At 35.4% G+C, this 14,293-nt stretch overlaps 1 protein-coding gene across 1 annotated transcript in view; it reads right to left on the bottom strand.

The window, feature by feature from the left end:
* Positions 1 to 14,293, bottom strand: part of LOC109439478 (disintegrin and metalloproteinase domain-containing protein 32-like) — a 121,038-nt gene that overhangs the window by 62,742 nt on the left and 44,003 nt on the right. The window contains exons 6-9 of the mRNA XM_074331501.2: positions 12,782 to 12,959; positions 4,205 to 4,273; positions 1,002 to 1,073; positions 629 to 795 (exon numbers count right to left, since the gene is read on the bottom strand). Coding sequence (XP_074187602.2) covers positions 629 to 795; positions 1,002 to 1,073; positions 4,205 to 4,273; positions 12,782 to 12,959 — 486 coding nt within the window. The remainder of the gene's footprint in view (positions 1 to 628; positions 796 to 1,001; positions 1,074 to 4,204; positions 4,274 to 12,781; positions 12,960 to 14,293) is intronic.

The following is a 14,293-nucleotide window of genomic DNA, read 5'->3' as shown; positions in this document are numbered from 1 at the left end:
TTTTATGACTTTCGTCTTTTAACCTTCAGAGTAGATTTATGAATGATTAACCTCCCACCATTACAACATTAGATTAGTCTGGAGATATATACACAGAGGGTGCCAAAAAAATGTATACACATTTTAAGAAAGGAAAATTTAAAAAATTTGAAATAGAAAATTAAAATTGTAATAATATATAGTGATAACAAAAGATGAATACAAGTCACATTTGACTTCTGCAATTACAAGAAGTGCTCAAAGTGTTTACCATCAGTGTCCAGACACTTCTGATTACTGTGAACTATTGCTCGAGCAACACTGACCAAAGTGTCCACTTGTACAGATTTTTTTGGCACCCCCAGTATATAATTTGACCCAGCAATCACACTCCTGAAGATAGATAGATAGATAGATAGATAGATAGATAGATAGATAGATAGATAGATAGATATATCCCTTTAACATTCTTGTAGGGCTAGTCAACTGGTTATGATCTCCTTTAGCTTCTGCTTGCTGGAAAACATTTTTTTTCTATCCTCCCACCCCCTTCCCTTTGCAATAGTCAGAAATGAATAACAATTCCCTAAATAAAGCTACATCATTATCAGAGATCTGTTTTCTAAGAATACTGAAATATTATTCTTACACGAATAGATAAGCAATATCATGAGGCCTGAGTGTAAGATAGGATTTTTTCCAATCTAGAAATCTATGCAGTAATTCATCTGCCTCACCAACTGTAGAAATTTTATTTGTATCTGACCACAACTCCAATGATGACAGCACAATAGTAACTTTAAATTGGGCAAACATCTAAAAACAGAAGAGATAAACATTAAAAAAAATTAATATTTATGTTATTTTACATGACCAAGAAATTACTTCAATGTTTTGACAAATCCTCACTTAGTTTATGTGGATGACTTTATTATTTAAAAATGCCACATCAAGTTAATGAAAATTATAGTTTAAAAACCAGTATGAATTTTTCTAACTCACATAAAAAGGAAAATACTTACTGAATTTACAAGGCCAATAACTTCGATGATTTTATTTGTTACTATCATGCTATCAGAGCCCAAGAAATCATACTGAAAAACAGAATTAATTTGAAATTTAAATACAAATTTGCTACATAATAGGTCTGAGATTTACTCTTACTCTCCATCAACTCTTACAGGTTTGAGGCTGCTTTAGGGTTAGTACAGTTCAAAATAAGCCAGAATGTAAATTGGAATCACTTATATATATTGATGGGAATGTAAAATCATATAGCCGCTCTGAAAAGTAATTTGGGAGAGTCTTTCAAAACAAATAATGGACTAACCATATCACCCTGCAATTAAACTCCTAGGCATTTATCCCAAAGAAATAAAAACTGATGCTCCCAAAAAAACCTACACATAAATGTTCATAATAGCTTTATTTAAAAGAGCCCAAAACTAGAAACAATTCATACTTCAATGGTTAACTGGTTAAACAAACTGGTACATTCATACAATGAAATACCACTCAGTAATCAAAAGGAACTGAACTTTTGATATACGGAACAGTTTGGATAAGCCTCAAGAAAATTATGCTGAGTATAAAAGAAATCTCAAAAGGATACATATTGCATGATAACATTTATGAAATCACAGAGATAGAGATTAGTGATTGCCAGGGGTTAACAAGTATAGGAAGTGGGGGCAAGATGGGTGTAATTATAAAGAGATAACATAAGAGAGTCTTGTGGTTGTGATACTGTTGAGTGGTGCCTTGACTGTGGTGGTGATGGTTACATAAGGCTACATTTTGATACTATCACATAAAACTACACACACACACACACACACAACTGTGTGTATATGTAACTGAGTATATATGTAACTGTTGAAATCTGAATAAATTCTGTGGAATGTGTCAATGTCATATCCCGTATCTATAAATCATATCTCTGAAGCACACTATCTCTTTGATGTTCCACAAGACCCTCAAATTAAACATATCTAAAACTAAACTCATCATCATTCCTCAAAAATCTGCTCCTACTTACATTTCCACTGCTACAGTGAATGGTATCGCCCATGACCTCCCACATTATACTACATGTTCCATGAGACTAGAACTTTTTCTGTTTTGTTCATTGCTGTATCCGCAATAAACAGAACAATAACTGGTACCCAGATCATGCTCAATAAATTTATTAAGTGAATAAATAAATCAACTTATCAGTCCTTCTAATTCAACCTCATCAGTACCTTTTAAAACTGTCCTTTTTTTCCTGTTCCTAATACTACTAATTTATAAATTTTCACTTTTATTACTAAAATAATCTCTTAAACGGTTCCTCCTTCTCCAATTTTCTCACCATATATCCAGTCCCTACACTTTTACAAAATGGTGATTCTAAAATGAAAGCATTACCGTGTCACTCCCTGCTTAAAATTTTCTAATGACTCTCCATTACTTTTGGGATAAAATCCAAATATCATGTCAATTCTTCAATTCTTTCCATTTCCCTTCTTCAATGCTATATACCAAACTTCTTGCAGTTTTCTGAAAAGAACCTTCTCTCATATCTATGTACCCTTGTAAAGAAAGGTTTTGCACAATCTCTTCCATGGCCTCATCCTCCCCCTCTTACCCAAATGAACCAATTGAGAGCCCAACCCTTTATCAGGTTCTTATATTCCAAGCCATTATTCCGCTGCCTTAATCAGGTAGGTACCAAAGAACTAGAGACAACCCTATACCCCAGAAACAACTGAAATTATCCAAACTAGCCAATCCTAAACCTGCTTACCTTAGCTCACCAGATCTTTCCCAAAGAAACCACAGTCAAGGCTCCCACCCATCTTTCCAATACCAATCATTTCCTGATTTGTGGCCTCACTCTACTCATACCTGAATAATAATAAAACCTACATTTGAAAACACCTACTTGCAAGCTCTTACAGTACCTCAGGTTACAGTTTTGTGTTGCCATGTCTTTCTTCATTATTGGACTGTATTTTTATAGTTCCATATGCTTGCCTCCATCATGGCATTAAATTCACTGGGCTACAATTGTGAAGTCTTTGAAGACAATATCACTATTGCTCTTCTTCATGTGCCCAACATCTAGTAACGCAGTTGTCATAGCTGACTCAATGTTTATTAAAAGAATATGTAAATATACATAAGAACATAGAAAACGGATATTTAATCCGCATTATACGGCTGGCAAACCTGACAATTTAGACAAGAAGCTTTCAAAACAACTCTCAAAATTTGTAACATAATCCTGAAACAAATGATTTCCATAATCCAAAATATTCCCTAGGAATTTAGTCATCTTTCTAGAAATATCTTAATTCTCTCTTAAATGTTTACTTTGCCCTTTTCTCTGTACGCTAATAAATCAAGTATTATCATATCCTTCTCCAATTCTCACCTGTCTTTGACCTTCAACTCTGACTTCCTGACAAGCTCTACAATCCTATTAGAATTGATAGTGAGTATAATTTATATTCCCTGTCGTATTCCAAAGGTGTGACAATCCAATGCTTATCATCAGAACAAAACCTGGAAAGTATATTTTTATTCCTGTTTTCTGAAATATCTGAAATATAGGGGAAATAAAATCACACTTTGTTGAGTGCAAGCTAAGTCATGACCCCAAGGTCCTGAAGTTCAGAGGTCCAAGAACTGCTTATGGGAATCAGGGATCGAGAGGTGCATTTAGACTAGGTAAACAACAGACTGGAACAGGTATACCACTAAAAACTGCTAAAAACAAAAAACAAAAAAAACAAAAAAACTTGACATATTAATGTAAGCAGTTCCCATAAATAGCTATATTACCATTACTTTAGTGCCAATAAATATTTTATAGGGCAAAACATCCTCTAGACTACATACTGCTGCTCTCCAAGTGCAAACAAGAATTAAAATCTTAACAAATGTAACTTAAAACAAATATCACCATTAAAAATATTGTGGATTGAGAGAGGCCCTAAAGATGTGAAGTACCACCAAAAAGATCATTTTGTTATACAGGATTTTGTTATATAAATATTTAAAATAAAACATTTCTGAAAAAACTAGTATAACTTTGAATATCTGGTTTTTCAGTTTGTAAATGTTTCCACTGTCCTGTCCATGACGTGAAAGTAAGAAGACTGGAATGTTTAAGTTCCTTTCCAACTGGGGATAATCACATACTCATACTAAATATTTAATAGTAAAGCAAACTACATACCAAAACTTTGTCCACCACAATATGCATTTCAAGATAAAGAGGAACTAAGTCTGAAACCGTTGATTCTGACTAGAAAAAAGAAAAACATTTAAAAACAGAAAGGCATTAATAAATTGTTTATTCTGAATTTTAAAATCTTTTTTCCATCTTCATGGAGGTATAAGTGACAAATAAAAATTATATATATTTAAGGTGTAAGACATGATGTTTTGATATATACATATATATGTATAATAATTGGCGTAATAAGGTTAATTACCATATCCACCTCACAGTTACCATTTTCTTTCTATTTTTTGTGGTGAGAATACATAAGATCAACCCTCTTAGCAAATTTCAAGTTTACAATACAGTATTGTTAACTATAGTCACATTACTGTATATTAAATCTCCAGAACTTAATTCATCTTGTCTAACTGAAATTTTGTACTCTTTGACCAGTATTTCCCCCATTTTCCATGTCCCCAGCTTCTGGCAACTACCATTGTACTTTCTGCATCTATGAGGTTGATTATTTTAGATTCCACAAATAAGTGAAATCATGCAGTATTTGTCTTTCTGTGTCTGGCTTATTTCATTTAGCATGTCTTCTACATTCATCCATGTTGTCACAAATGGCAACATTTCCTTCATTTTTAAGGCTGAATAATATTGCATCGTGTGAGAGACTGTGTGTGACTGTGTGTGTGTGTGTGTGTGTGTGTTACACTTTATCTTTCATCCATCAATGGATATTTAGTTTGTTTACATTTCTTGGCTATTGTGAATATAATTGCAATGAACACAGGACTGTAGGTATCTCTTCAAGATACTGATTTGATTTCCTATGCATATATTCCCAGAAGTAGAAATGGTGGATCATATGGTGGCTCTATTTTTAATTTTCTGAGGAACCTCCATACTGTTTTTCCATAGTGACTGCACCAATTTTCAATCCCCACAAACAGTGTACAAGGGTTCCCTTTAGACTCTCACCTACGCTTGTCTTTTTTATATTAACCATTTTAAATGAGGTGATATCTCATTGTAGTTTTGACTTCATTTCCCTGATGATTAATGATGTTCAGCTATGTGTGGTGATGGTTGTCAACTAGACTTATTGTGGTGATCACTTCATAATATATACACATATCAAATCATTACGTATGTCTTAAACTAATATGTTTATGCCAATTGTATCTCAAGAAAACAAAAAAATTTGAAAAAAATTATTTTAAATATAAATAAACTTTTAAAAAGAGCTACAGATTCCAGATGTTAAAAGTAAAAGCACAACCAAAGACAGAATATCCCACCCTCCTGCCCTATAGCCTCAAAAATATGGAAAAAAAAGAATCTGAGGGGATCTTGGCAGAGCAGTAACACTGTCCACCATAGTGGGTAATCTAAGCCATTGAAAATTATCTCCAGCAGAGACGTCATCAAAATGGTGGCATGAGGTGAGCCTCCGTAAAGCTCCCCTGGAATTTACAACTAATCGAAAAACAATAATTCCACAAAGGACTCCCTGCACAACAGGCAGGCAAGACGAAGAGGCCCACTACTGAATTCACCTAAACGTGGGCGAATCGCGCGGGGGGGGGGGGGGGGGGAGAAGTGCGGAGACGGAGCCGTGCAGGCAGAGGATGCAGACCTAGCTCAGTGCTCCGAACTCGCTGCTTCCCGGAACTACCGCAGCTGTGGGAGAGGGAAGAACTCGAATTGCTAGGGCTCCACTTATGGCCCACAGGGCTGAGGGGACAGCATATAACACGGCTGAACCCAACGCTCACGGCAGAGACCTATGAGAAAAGACTGAGGGAAGAAGGCTGAAAACGGTGGTTTAAGCCCTCACTGCTGAGCAGAGAACAGAAGCCTTAGGCACTGAGACTAGCCGCCCCCACCCTACCCTCCCAGAGCTCGCACAGCCCCCAGCTGCCTGGTACTAGAAGTGGAACAGTAGCAGTGTCAAATCAAAACAACAGAATATTTGCTTTTCTGAGAACTGTGGACCGCAGACAGAAATTCACAGCCCAACTAATTCCGGCAAAGGGGACGGAGCTATGGAAGCAGGACCAGTGGTGGTGGTGGTCGCCGCCATTGCTCTGGGCCACCTCTCACGACTCATCCCGCCCCTGGCCCCGCCTATCTGGGCGGATCCCTGCAGGGTAAACAGAACTGCTGAAACATACGGGCTCTGAATCTGGTGCAGGAAGAGCTTTGGAACTTCAAAGCTCTCCGCATACCCACACGGACACTGCGCCCTGTGACCCAGGTGAACTATTAACAGAGGAAAAGTCCGTCTCCCAGGGAATGCCCCCAATGTGTGAGAAGCTGGAATAGTGCAGAGAAAACATAGAACTACCGTGTGAGAAAGAAAAAAAGGCTACAGTCGGAGAGAAAATAAAACATTCTACCAATAAGTACTGGAAAACAAAAGAAAGACCTCTTCCTATCAACCTGTTGCAGAAGCCACTTCTGTATATGTCTAGGAAGAAAAATAATAAATCAGTAATTGCCATGAATAACCAAGGCAACAAGACAGCTCAGAAAGAAAGTGAAAAGTCTCCAGAAAAGGAACTTACAAATATGGAAATATGTGACTTAAATGACAGAGAATTCAAGATTGCAGTTCTGAAAAAACTCAACGAGATGCAAGAAAACACAGAAAGGCAGTTTAATGAACTCAGAAACACAATCAAAGAACAGCATGAGCATTTTACGAAAGAGATTAAAATTTTAAAAATGAACCAAATAGAGTTTCTGGAGATTAAGAACTCAATAGAAGAAATTAAGAATGAAATAACCAGCTTAGGTCGTAGAGTTGACCAGATGGAGGAAAGAATCAGTGACATCGAAGATAGAAACCTGGAAATTACACAGATGGAAGAAGAAAGAGACTTGAGACTTAAAAGAAATGAAAGAACTCTACAAGAACTTTCTGACTCCATCAGAAAGAGCAATATAAGAATAATGGGCATAACAGGAGGAGAAGAAAGAGAGAAGGGAACAGAGAATATATTCAAACAAATTGTCGATAAGAACTTCCCACACTTGTGGACAGAACTGGATCCTCGAATCCAAGAAGCAAACAGAACACCTAATTACCTCAATCCCAACAGCCCTTCTCCAAGGCACATTGTATCGAAGCTGTCTAAAATCAAAGACAAAGAAAGAATCCTCAAGGCAGCCAGGGAAAAGAAAATGGTAACCTACAAAGGAAAGCCCATTAGATTATCATCAGATATTTCAGCAGAAACTCTACAAGACAGGAAGGAGTGGAACCAAATATTCAAACTACTGAAAGAGAGAAATTATGAGCCAAGAATAATATACCCAGCAAAGATATCCTTTAGATATGAAGGAGGAATAAAGACCTTCCCAGACATACAGAAGCTGAGGGAATTTTCTAATACACGACCTGCACTACAAGAAATACTAAAGGAGGCTACTCGACCACCATCAACAGGGACAATTTGTGGCAACCAAAACATAAAAAGAGGGAGAGTAAAGCCTGAACCAGAATATGGGAATGGAGAAAGTAAGCATGCTGAAGAAAATGGAAACTCTAGATATGAAACTTTCTTTTACATAAACTTAAGGATAACCACTCAAAAAAAATCCAGAACTGAAATATATACTGTAGTAAGAAGAAACAGAGGGAAACATCATAGAATACCACCACGCAGAAATAATAGACAACAACAAAAAGGCAAAGAAACAATGGAGACACAGCCTTACCAGAAAACTAAAGATAGAATGACAGGAAATCCTCACATATCAATAATCACTCTAAATGTAAATGGACTGAACTCACCAATAAAAAGGCACAGAGTGGATCAAAAAACTAAACTCAACCATATGCTGTGTCCAAGAGACACATCTCAGCTACAAAGACAAGCACAGACTCAAAGTGAAAGGGTGGAAATTGACACTCCAAGCAAATGGTACCCAGAGAAAATCAGGTGTAGCCATAATGATATCAGATGAAACTGAATTCAGGGTGAAAAAGATAACAAGAGACAAAGATGGACATTTTATAATGGTAAAGTGGACTATACAACAAGAAGACATAACAGTCATCAATATTTATGCCCCCAATCAGGGAGCACCAAAATATACCAAGCAACTACTAACAGAACTAAAGGGAGAAATTGACCAAAACACAATTATATTAGGGGACTTAAATACATCATTGACAGCTATGGATAGAACATCCAAACAGAAAATAAATAATGAAATAGCAACCCTAAATGACACATTAGATGAAATGGACATAATTCACATTTATAGAGCACTTCATCCTAAAACACCAGACTATACATTCTTTTATAGTGTACATGGAACATTCTCAAGGATAGACCATATATTGGGACATAAAATCAGCCTCAGCAAACTTAAGAAGATTGAAATCATACCAAGCATATTCTCTGATCACAGGGCTTTGAAATTGGATATCAACTGCAAAAAGAAAGAAGGAAAAACCATGAAAACGTGGAGATTAAACAACATACTTTTAAGAAAGACTGGGTCAAAGAAGAAATTAGAGGAGAGATCAAAAGATACATAGAAACAAATGACAATGAAAATACATCCTACCAAAATTTTTGGGATACAGCAAAATCAGTTTTAAGAGGGAAATTTATCTCATTGCAGGCCTATCTCAAGAAACAAGAAAAATCCCAAATAAATAACCTCATGTTACACCTTAAAGAACTAGAAAAAGAAGAACAAGTGAAATGCAAGGTCAGCAGAAGAAAGGTAATAACAAAAATCAGAGCAGAACTAAATGAAACAGAAAACAAAAAGACAATAGAAAAAATTAATGTGACAAAGAGCTGGTTCTTGGAAAAGATTAACAAAATTGACAAACCCTTGGCTAGACTCACCAAGATAAAAAGAGAGAAGACAATAATTAACAAAATCAGAAATGAAAAAGGGGAAGTTATCACGGACACCACAGAAATACAAAGGATCATCCAAGAACATTATGAAGGACTATATGCCACGAAACTCATTAACCTAGAAGAAATGGACAAGTTCTTAGAAACACAGCCTACCAAGGCTGAACCATGAAGAACTGGAAAATCTGAATAGATCAATCACCAGTAACGAAATTGAATCAGTCATCCAAAACCTTCCCAAAAGCAAAAGTCCGGGACCAGATGGCTTCACTAGTGAATTCTACCAAACCTTCAAAGAGGATCTAATATCAATCCTGCTCAAACTCTTCCAAAAATTGAAGAAGAGACAGTACTCGCTAACTCATTTTATGAGGCCAACATTACCCTGATACCAAAACCTGGTAAAGACAACACAGAAAAAGAAAACTACAGACCAATATCTCTGATGAATACAGATGCAGAAATCCTAAACAAAATTCTAGCAAATCAGATACAAAAATGCATTAAAAAGGTTATTCATCACGACCAAGTAGGGTTCATCCCCAGGGCGCAAGGATTGTTCAACATCCATAAATCCATCAATGTGACACATCACATAAACAAAATAAAAGACAAAAATCATATGATTATAGCAATTGATGCAGAAAAAGCATCTGACAAGATACAACATCCATTTATGATTAAAACACTTAATAAAATAGGTATAGAAGGAAAATACCTTAATGTAATAAAGGCCATATATGACAAGCCCTCAGCTAATGTCATAATTAATGGTGAAAAACTGAAGCCCTTTGCTCTACGTTCAGGAACACGACAGGGCTGTCCCCTATCACCTCTGCTTTTCAACATAGTGTTGGAAGTCCTTGCCAGAGCAATCAGGCAAGAGAAAGAAATAAAAGGCATCCAAATTGGGAATGAAGAAGTTTAATTATCACTCTTTGCAGATGACATGATGCTATATATAGAAAAACCCAAAGACTCCACCAAAAAGCTATTAGAAACAATCAACGAATACAGTAAAGTTGCTGGCTACAAAATCAACGTACAAAAATCCATTGCATTCCTATATACTAACAATGAAATCTCAGAAAGAGAAATACAAAAAACAATTCCTTTTGCAATTGCAGCAAAAAGAATAAAATACCTAGGAATAAACGTAACCAAGGATGTGAAGGACCTATATGCTAAAAACTATAGGACATTTTTGAAAGAAATTGAAGAAGACACAAAGAAATGGAAAGACATTCCGTGCTCATGGATTGGAAGAATCGACATAGTTAAAATGGCCATATTACCCAAACCAACATACAGATTTAATGCAATCCCCATCAAAATCCCAATGGCATTTTTTTAAAGAAATAGAACAAAAAATCATCAGATTTGTTTGGAACCACCAAGGACACCAAACAGCCAAAGCAATCTTAAGAAAAAAGAACAGTACTGGAGGTATCACACTCCCTGACTTTAGCTTGTACTACAGGGCTACAATAATCAAAACAGCATGGCATTGGCAGAAAAACAGACACATAGACCAATGGAATAGAACTGAGAACCCAGAAATAAAACCACATAAATATGGACAGATAATTTTTGACAAAGAAGCTAAAAACATACAATGGAGCAAAGACAGCCTCTTCAATAAATGGTGCTGGGAGAATTGGATAGCCATGTGCAAAAGAATGAAACTGGACCGCTATCTGTCACTATGTACCAAAATTAATTCAAAATGGATCAAAGACCTAAGCATAAGACCTGAAACAATAAGCTGCATAGAAGAAAACATAGGTACTAAACTTATGGACCTTGGGTTCAAAGAGCACTTGATGAATTTGACTCCAAAGGCAATGGAAGTGAAAGCTAAAATAAATGAATGGGACTATATCAAACTTAAAAGCCTCTGCACAGCAAAAGAAACCATCGACAAAATAAAGAGACCACCAACTGAATGGGAGAAGATTTTTGCAAATAGTGCCTCCGATAAGGGGCTAATATCCAGAATATACAAAGAACTCGTGCAACTCAACAACAAAAAAACAAACAACCCAATTGAAAAATGGGCAGAGGACTTGAAGAGACATTTCTCCAAAGAGGACATACAAATGGCAAATAGACATATGAAAAATGCTCAACATCACTTATCATCAGAGAAATGCAAATCAAAACCACAATGAGATATCACCTCACCCCAGTCAGAATGGCTATCAACAACAAGACAAATAGTAACAAGTGTTGGAGAGGCTGTGGAGAAAAAGGAACCCTCATACACTGTTGGTGGGAATGCAGACTGGTGCAGCCGTTATGGAAGGCAGTGTGGAGGTTCCTCAAAAAATTACAAATAGAATTGCCATATGACCCAGCAATCCCTCTCCTGGGTATCTACCCAAAAAACCTGAAAACATTTAGAGATAAAGACACGTGTGCTCCAATGTTCATTGCAGCTTTGTTTATGGTGGCCAAGACATGGAAACAACCAAAATGTCCTTCGATAGATGAATGGATAAAGAAGTTGTGGTATATATACACAATGGAATACTATTCGGCAGTAAGAAAAGATGATATAGGAACATTTGCGACAACATGGATGGATCTTGAGAGCGTAATGCTGAGCGAAATAAGTCAGACAGAAAAAGCAGAGAACCATGTGATTTCACTGATATGTGGTATATAAACCAAACACAACAAGAGAACAAAACAAACAAATGAGAAACAGAAACTCATAGACACAGACAATGGTTTGGTGGTTGCCAGAGGGTAAGGGGGGTGGGGGGTGGGAGATGAGTGTAAGGGGGATCAAATATATGGTGATGGAAGGAGAACTGACTCTGGGTGATGAACACACAATGGGATTTATAGATGATGTAATACAGAATTGTACACCTGAAATCTATGTAATTTTACTAACAATTGTCACCCCAATAAATTTAAAAAAAAAAAAAGAAAGTTGCCAAGAGAGTAAATCTTAAAAGTTCTCATCACAAGAACAAAAAAACTTATAACTTTGTATGGTGACGGATGGTAACTAGACTTATTGTGGTGATCACTTCACAGTGTATACAAATATCGCATTATTATGTTGTACTCCTAATAATATATACATGAATTTTACCTATAAATAAATGTATTTGTAAAAACAAACAAACAAAAAAAGAAAATTATCTCCAAAATTCTCAGAAGGAAAAGAAAAATTTCAGTATTTAGTTAACAAAACATCATTTAAAACTATATACATATATGTGATAGCATTACATTCTTTGGTGCTGCACCTTCATTTGATTTCTAAATTATTTTGGATATAGGATTAGAAGCTATAACAGACAAAATTATCATGGGTTAAACAAGATCGGAGCTTATTTCTCCCACACATAAAAACCTGAAGATGGTGGTTTAGACTTATAAGTTCAGGAACTGAATTTTAATTTATACTGAACACGTATTAGTTACTTTTTAGAAAGGTACAATTATGTAACAAACGAAATAATTAAAATAAAAGCAGTCATAAAAAAGAAATGATAGATTGTTACAAGTAGAAAAAGGTGATATACTTGTTTAGTTCAAAGGAAATTGTAAGGTTAAGAAGAAGTGAGGATGTTCTCAAGGAAAGAATATTTGCTAGTTATACAATAGGTTTATAAATTTTTTAAATAAATTAAAGAAGTAATTGCTTTAAAAGTAGTAAAAAGCATATGCAACTAACTTTTTCACTTATAAAAATGTTATAGTCCATTGGGTTTTGTTCCGTGCCATGGGTTTTTTCAGTAAAAACTGCAAATTCGTGGTTTTCATTCCTTAATTCATAAAGAATATGCTGAAATGTAGCTGCAGCTTCCAGAGGCTCAATTCCATAAGAAACATTTTGAAATTGCAGAACTCCTCTGTAAAATTAAGGATACAAATTTAAGTGCTTTTAAATGAATTCTATATTACAAAACTCTGACAGAATCAAAAAAGAAAAGGAGAAAATACAGAATGTTTTTGAGCTCAGTATTTTGGCCCAAATTCTTTATGTTTTGGAGATGACTCTGACGAGACAAAAGATTTCCCGTAATCCACAAAACTAACATTTTCTTTATAGTTATAAATGCAGCAGAAATTACATAATCAGTGTTAGATGTAGAACTGTACAGCTCTACAGTGATCAAGACATTTCCCTGTGCTCCGAGTCAGTGACTGAATGAAAGCAATGTAGAAAGCTCGATCAATTGCTCTCTGGTTTGCACTCCTTTAGGAAAATGATAAAATGATTACATTGCTTACATAATTAAAGGCTATATAATAAGAAATGTATTTATAAAAGTAAAATGTAACAGTCATTATGATTATGAAAAGTCATTTATTTTGTTTATGCACAGTCTGAATAAAAAATTTAAACCAAGATCTTATAATAAAAATTACAGCAGAATTAAATAAAATAGGAAACAAAATGACAATAGAACAAATTAATGCAGCAAAAAAGCTGGTTCTTTGAAAAGATAAATAAAACTGACAAACTTCTGGCTAGACTCAAAAAAGGAAAAAAAAGAGAAAAGACACAACTAAACAAAATCAGAAATAAAAGAGAAGTTACGATAGGTACCACAGTAATACAAAGGATCATACAAGAATACTACGAAAGAATATATGCCATCAAATTCAATAACCTAGAAGAAATGGGCAAGGTTTTAGATATCTATAAGCGTCCTAAACTGAATCACAAAGAACTGGGAAATCTAAATACACCAATTAACAGCAAGGAAATTAAAAAAATCAACAACCCTCCCCCCCAAAAAAAATTTAAAAGTCCAAGACCACATGGCTTCACTAGTGAATTCTACCAAACATTCAAAGATGATTTAATAACTGTCCTTCTCAAATTTTCCCCAAAAATTGCAGAAAAGGCAACACTTCTTAACTCATTTTATGAGGCCAACATTACTCTGATATCAAAACCTGGAAAGGATAACACACACACAAAAAAAGAAAACTACAGACTAACATCTCTGATAAATACAGATGCAAAAATCCTAAACAAACACTCATGAATCAAATACAACACATTAAAAAGATTGTACATCACGATCAAGTGGGGTTCATTCCAGGAGTGCAAGGATGGTTCAATACAAGCAAGTCAATCAATGTGATATATGACAAAATAAAGGATAAAGGATAAAAATCAAGGGGGGTGGGGGGTGGGAATTGAGGGTAAAGGGGATCAAATATATGGTGATGG

This window comes from Rhinolophus sinicus, chromosome 16 (genome assembly GCF_057876585.1).
Source record: "Rhinolophus sinicus isolate RSI-liver-muscle chromosome 16, RSI-T2T, whole genome shotgun sequence".
Lineage (NCBI taxonomy): Eukaryota > Metazoa > Chordata > Mammalia > Chiroptera > Rhinolophidae > Rhinolophus > Rhinolophus sinicus.
This window is presented reverse-complemented; position numbering and strand designations above follow the sequence as displayed.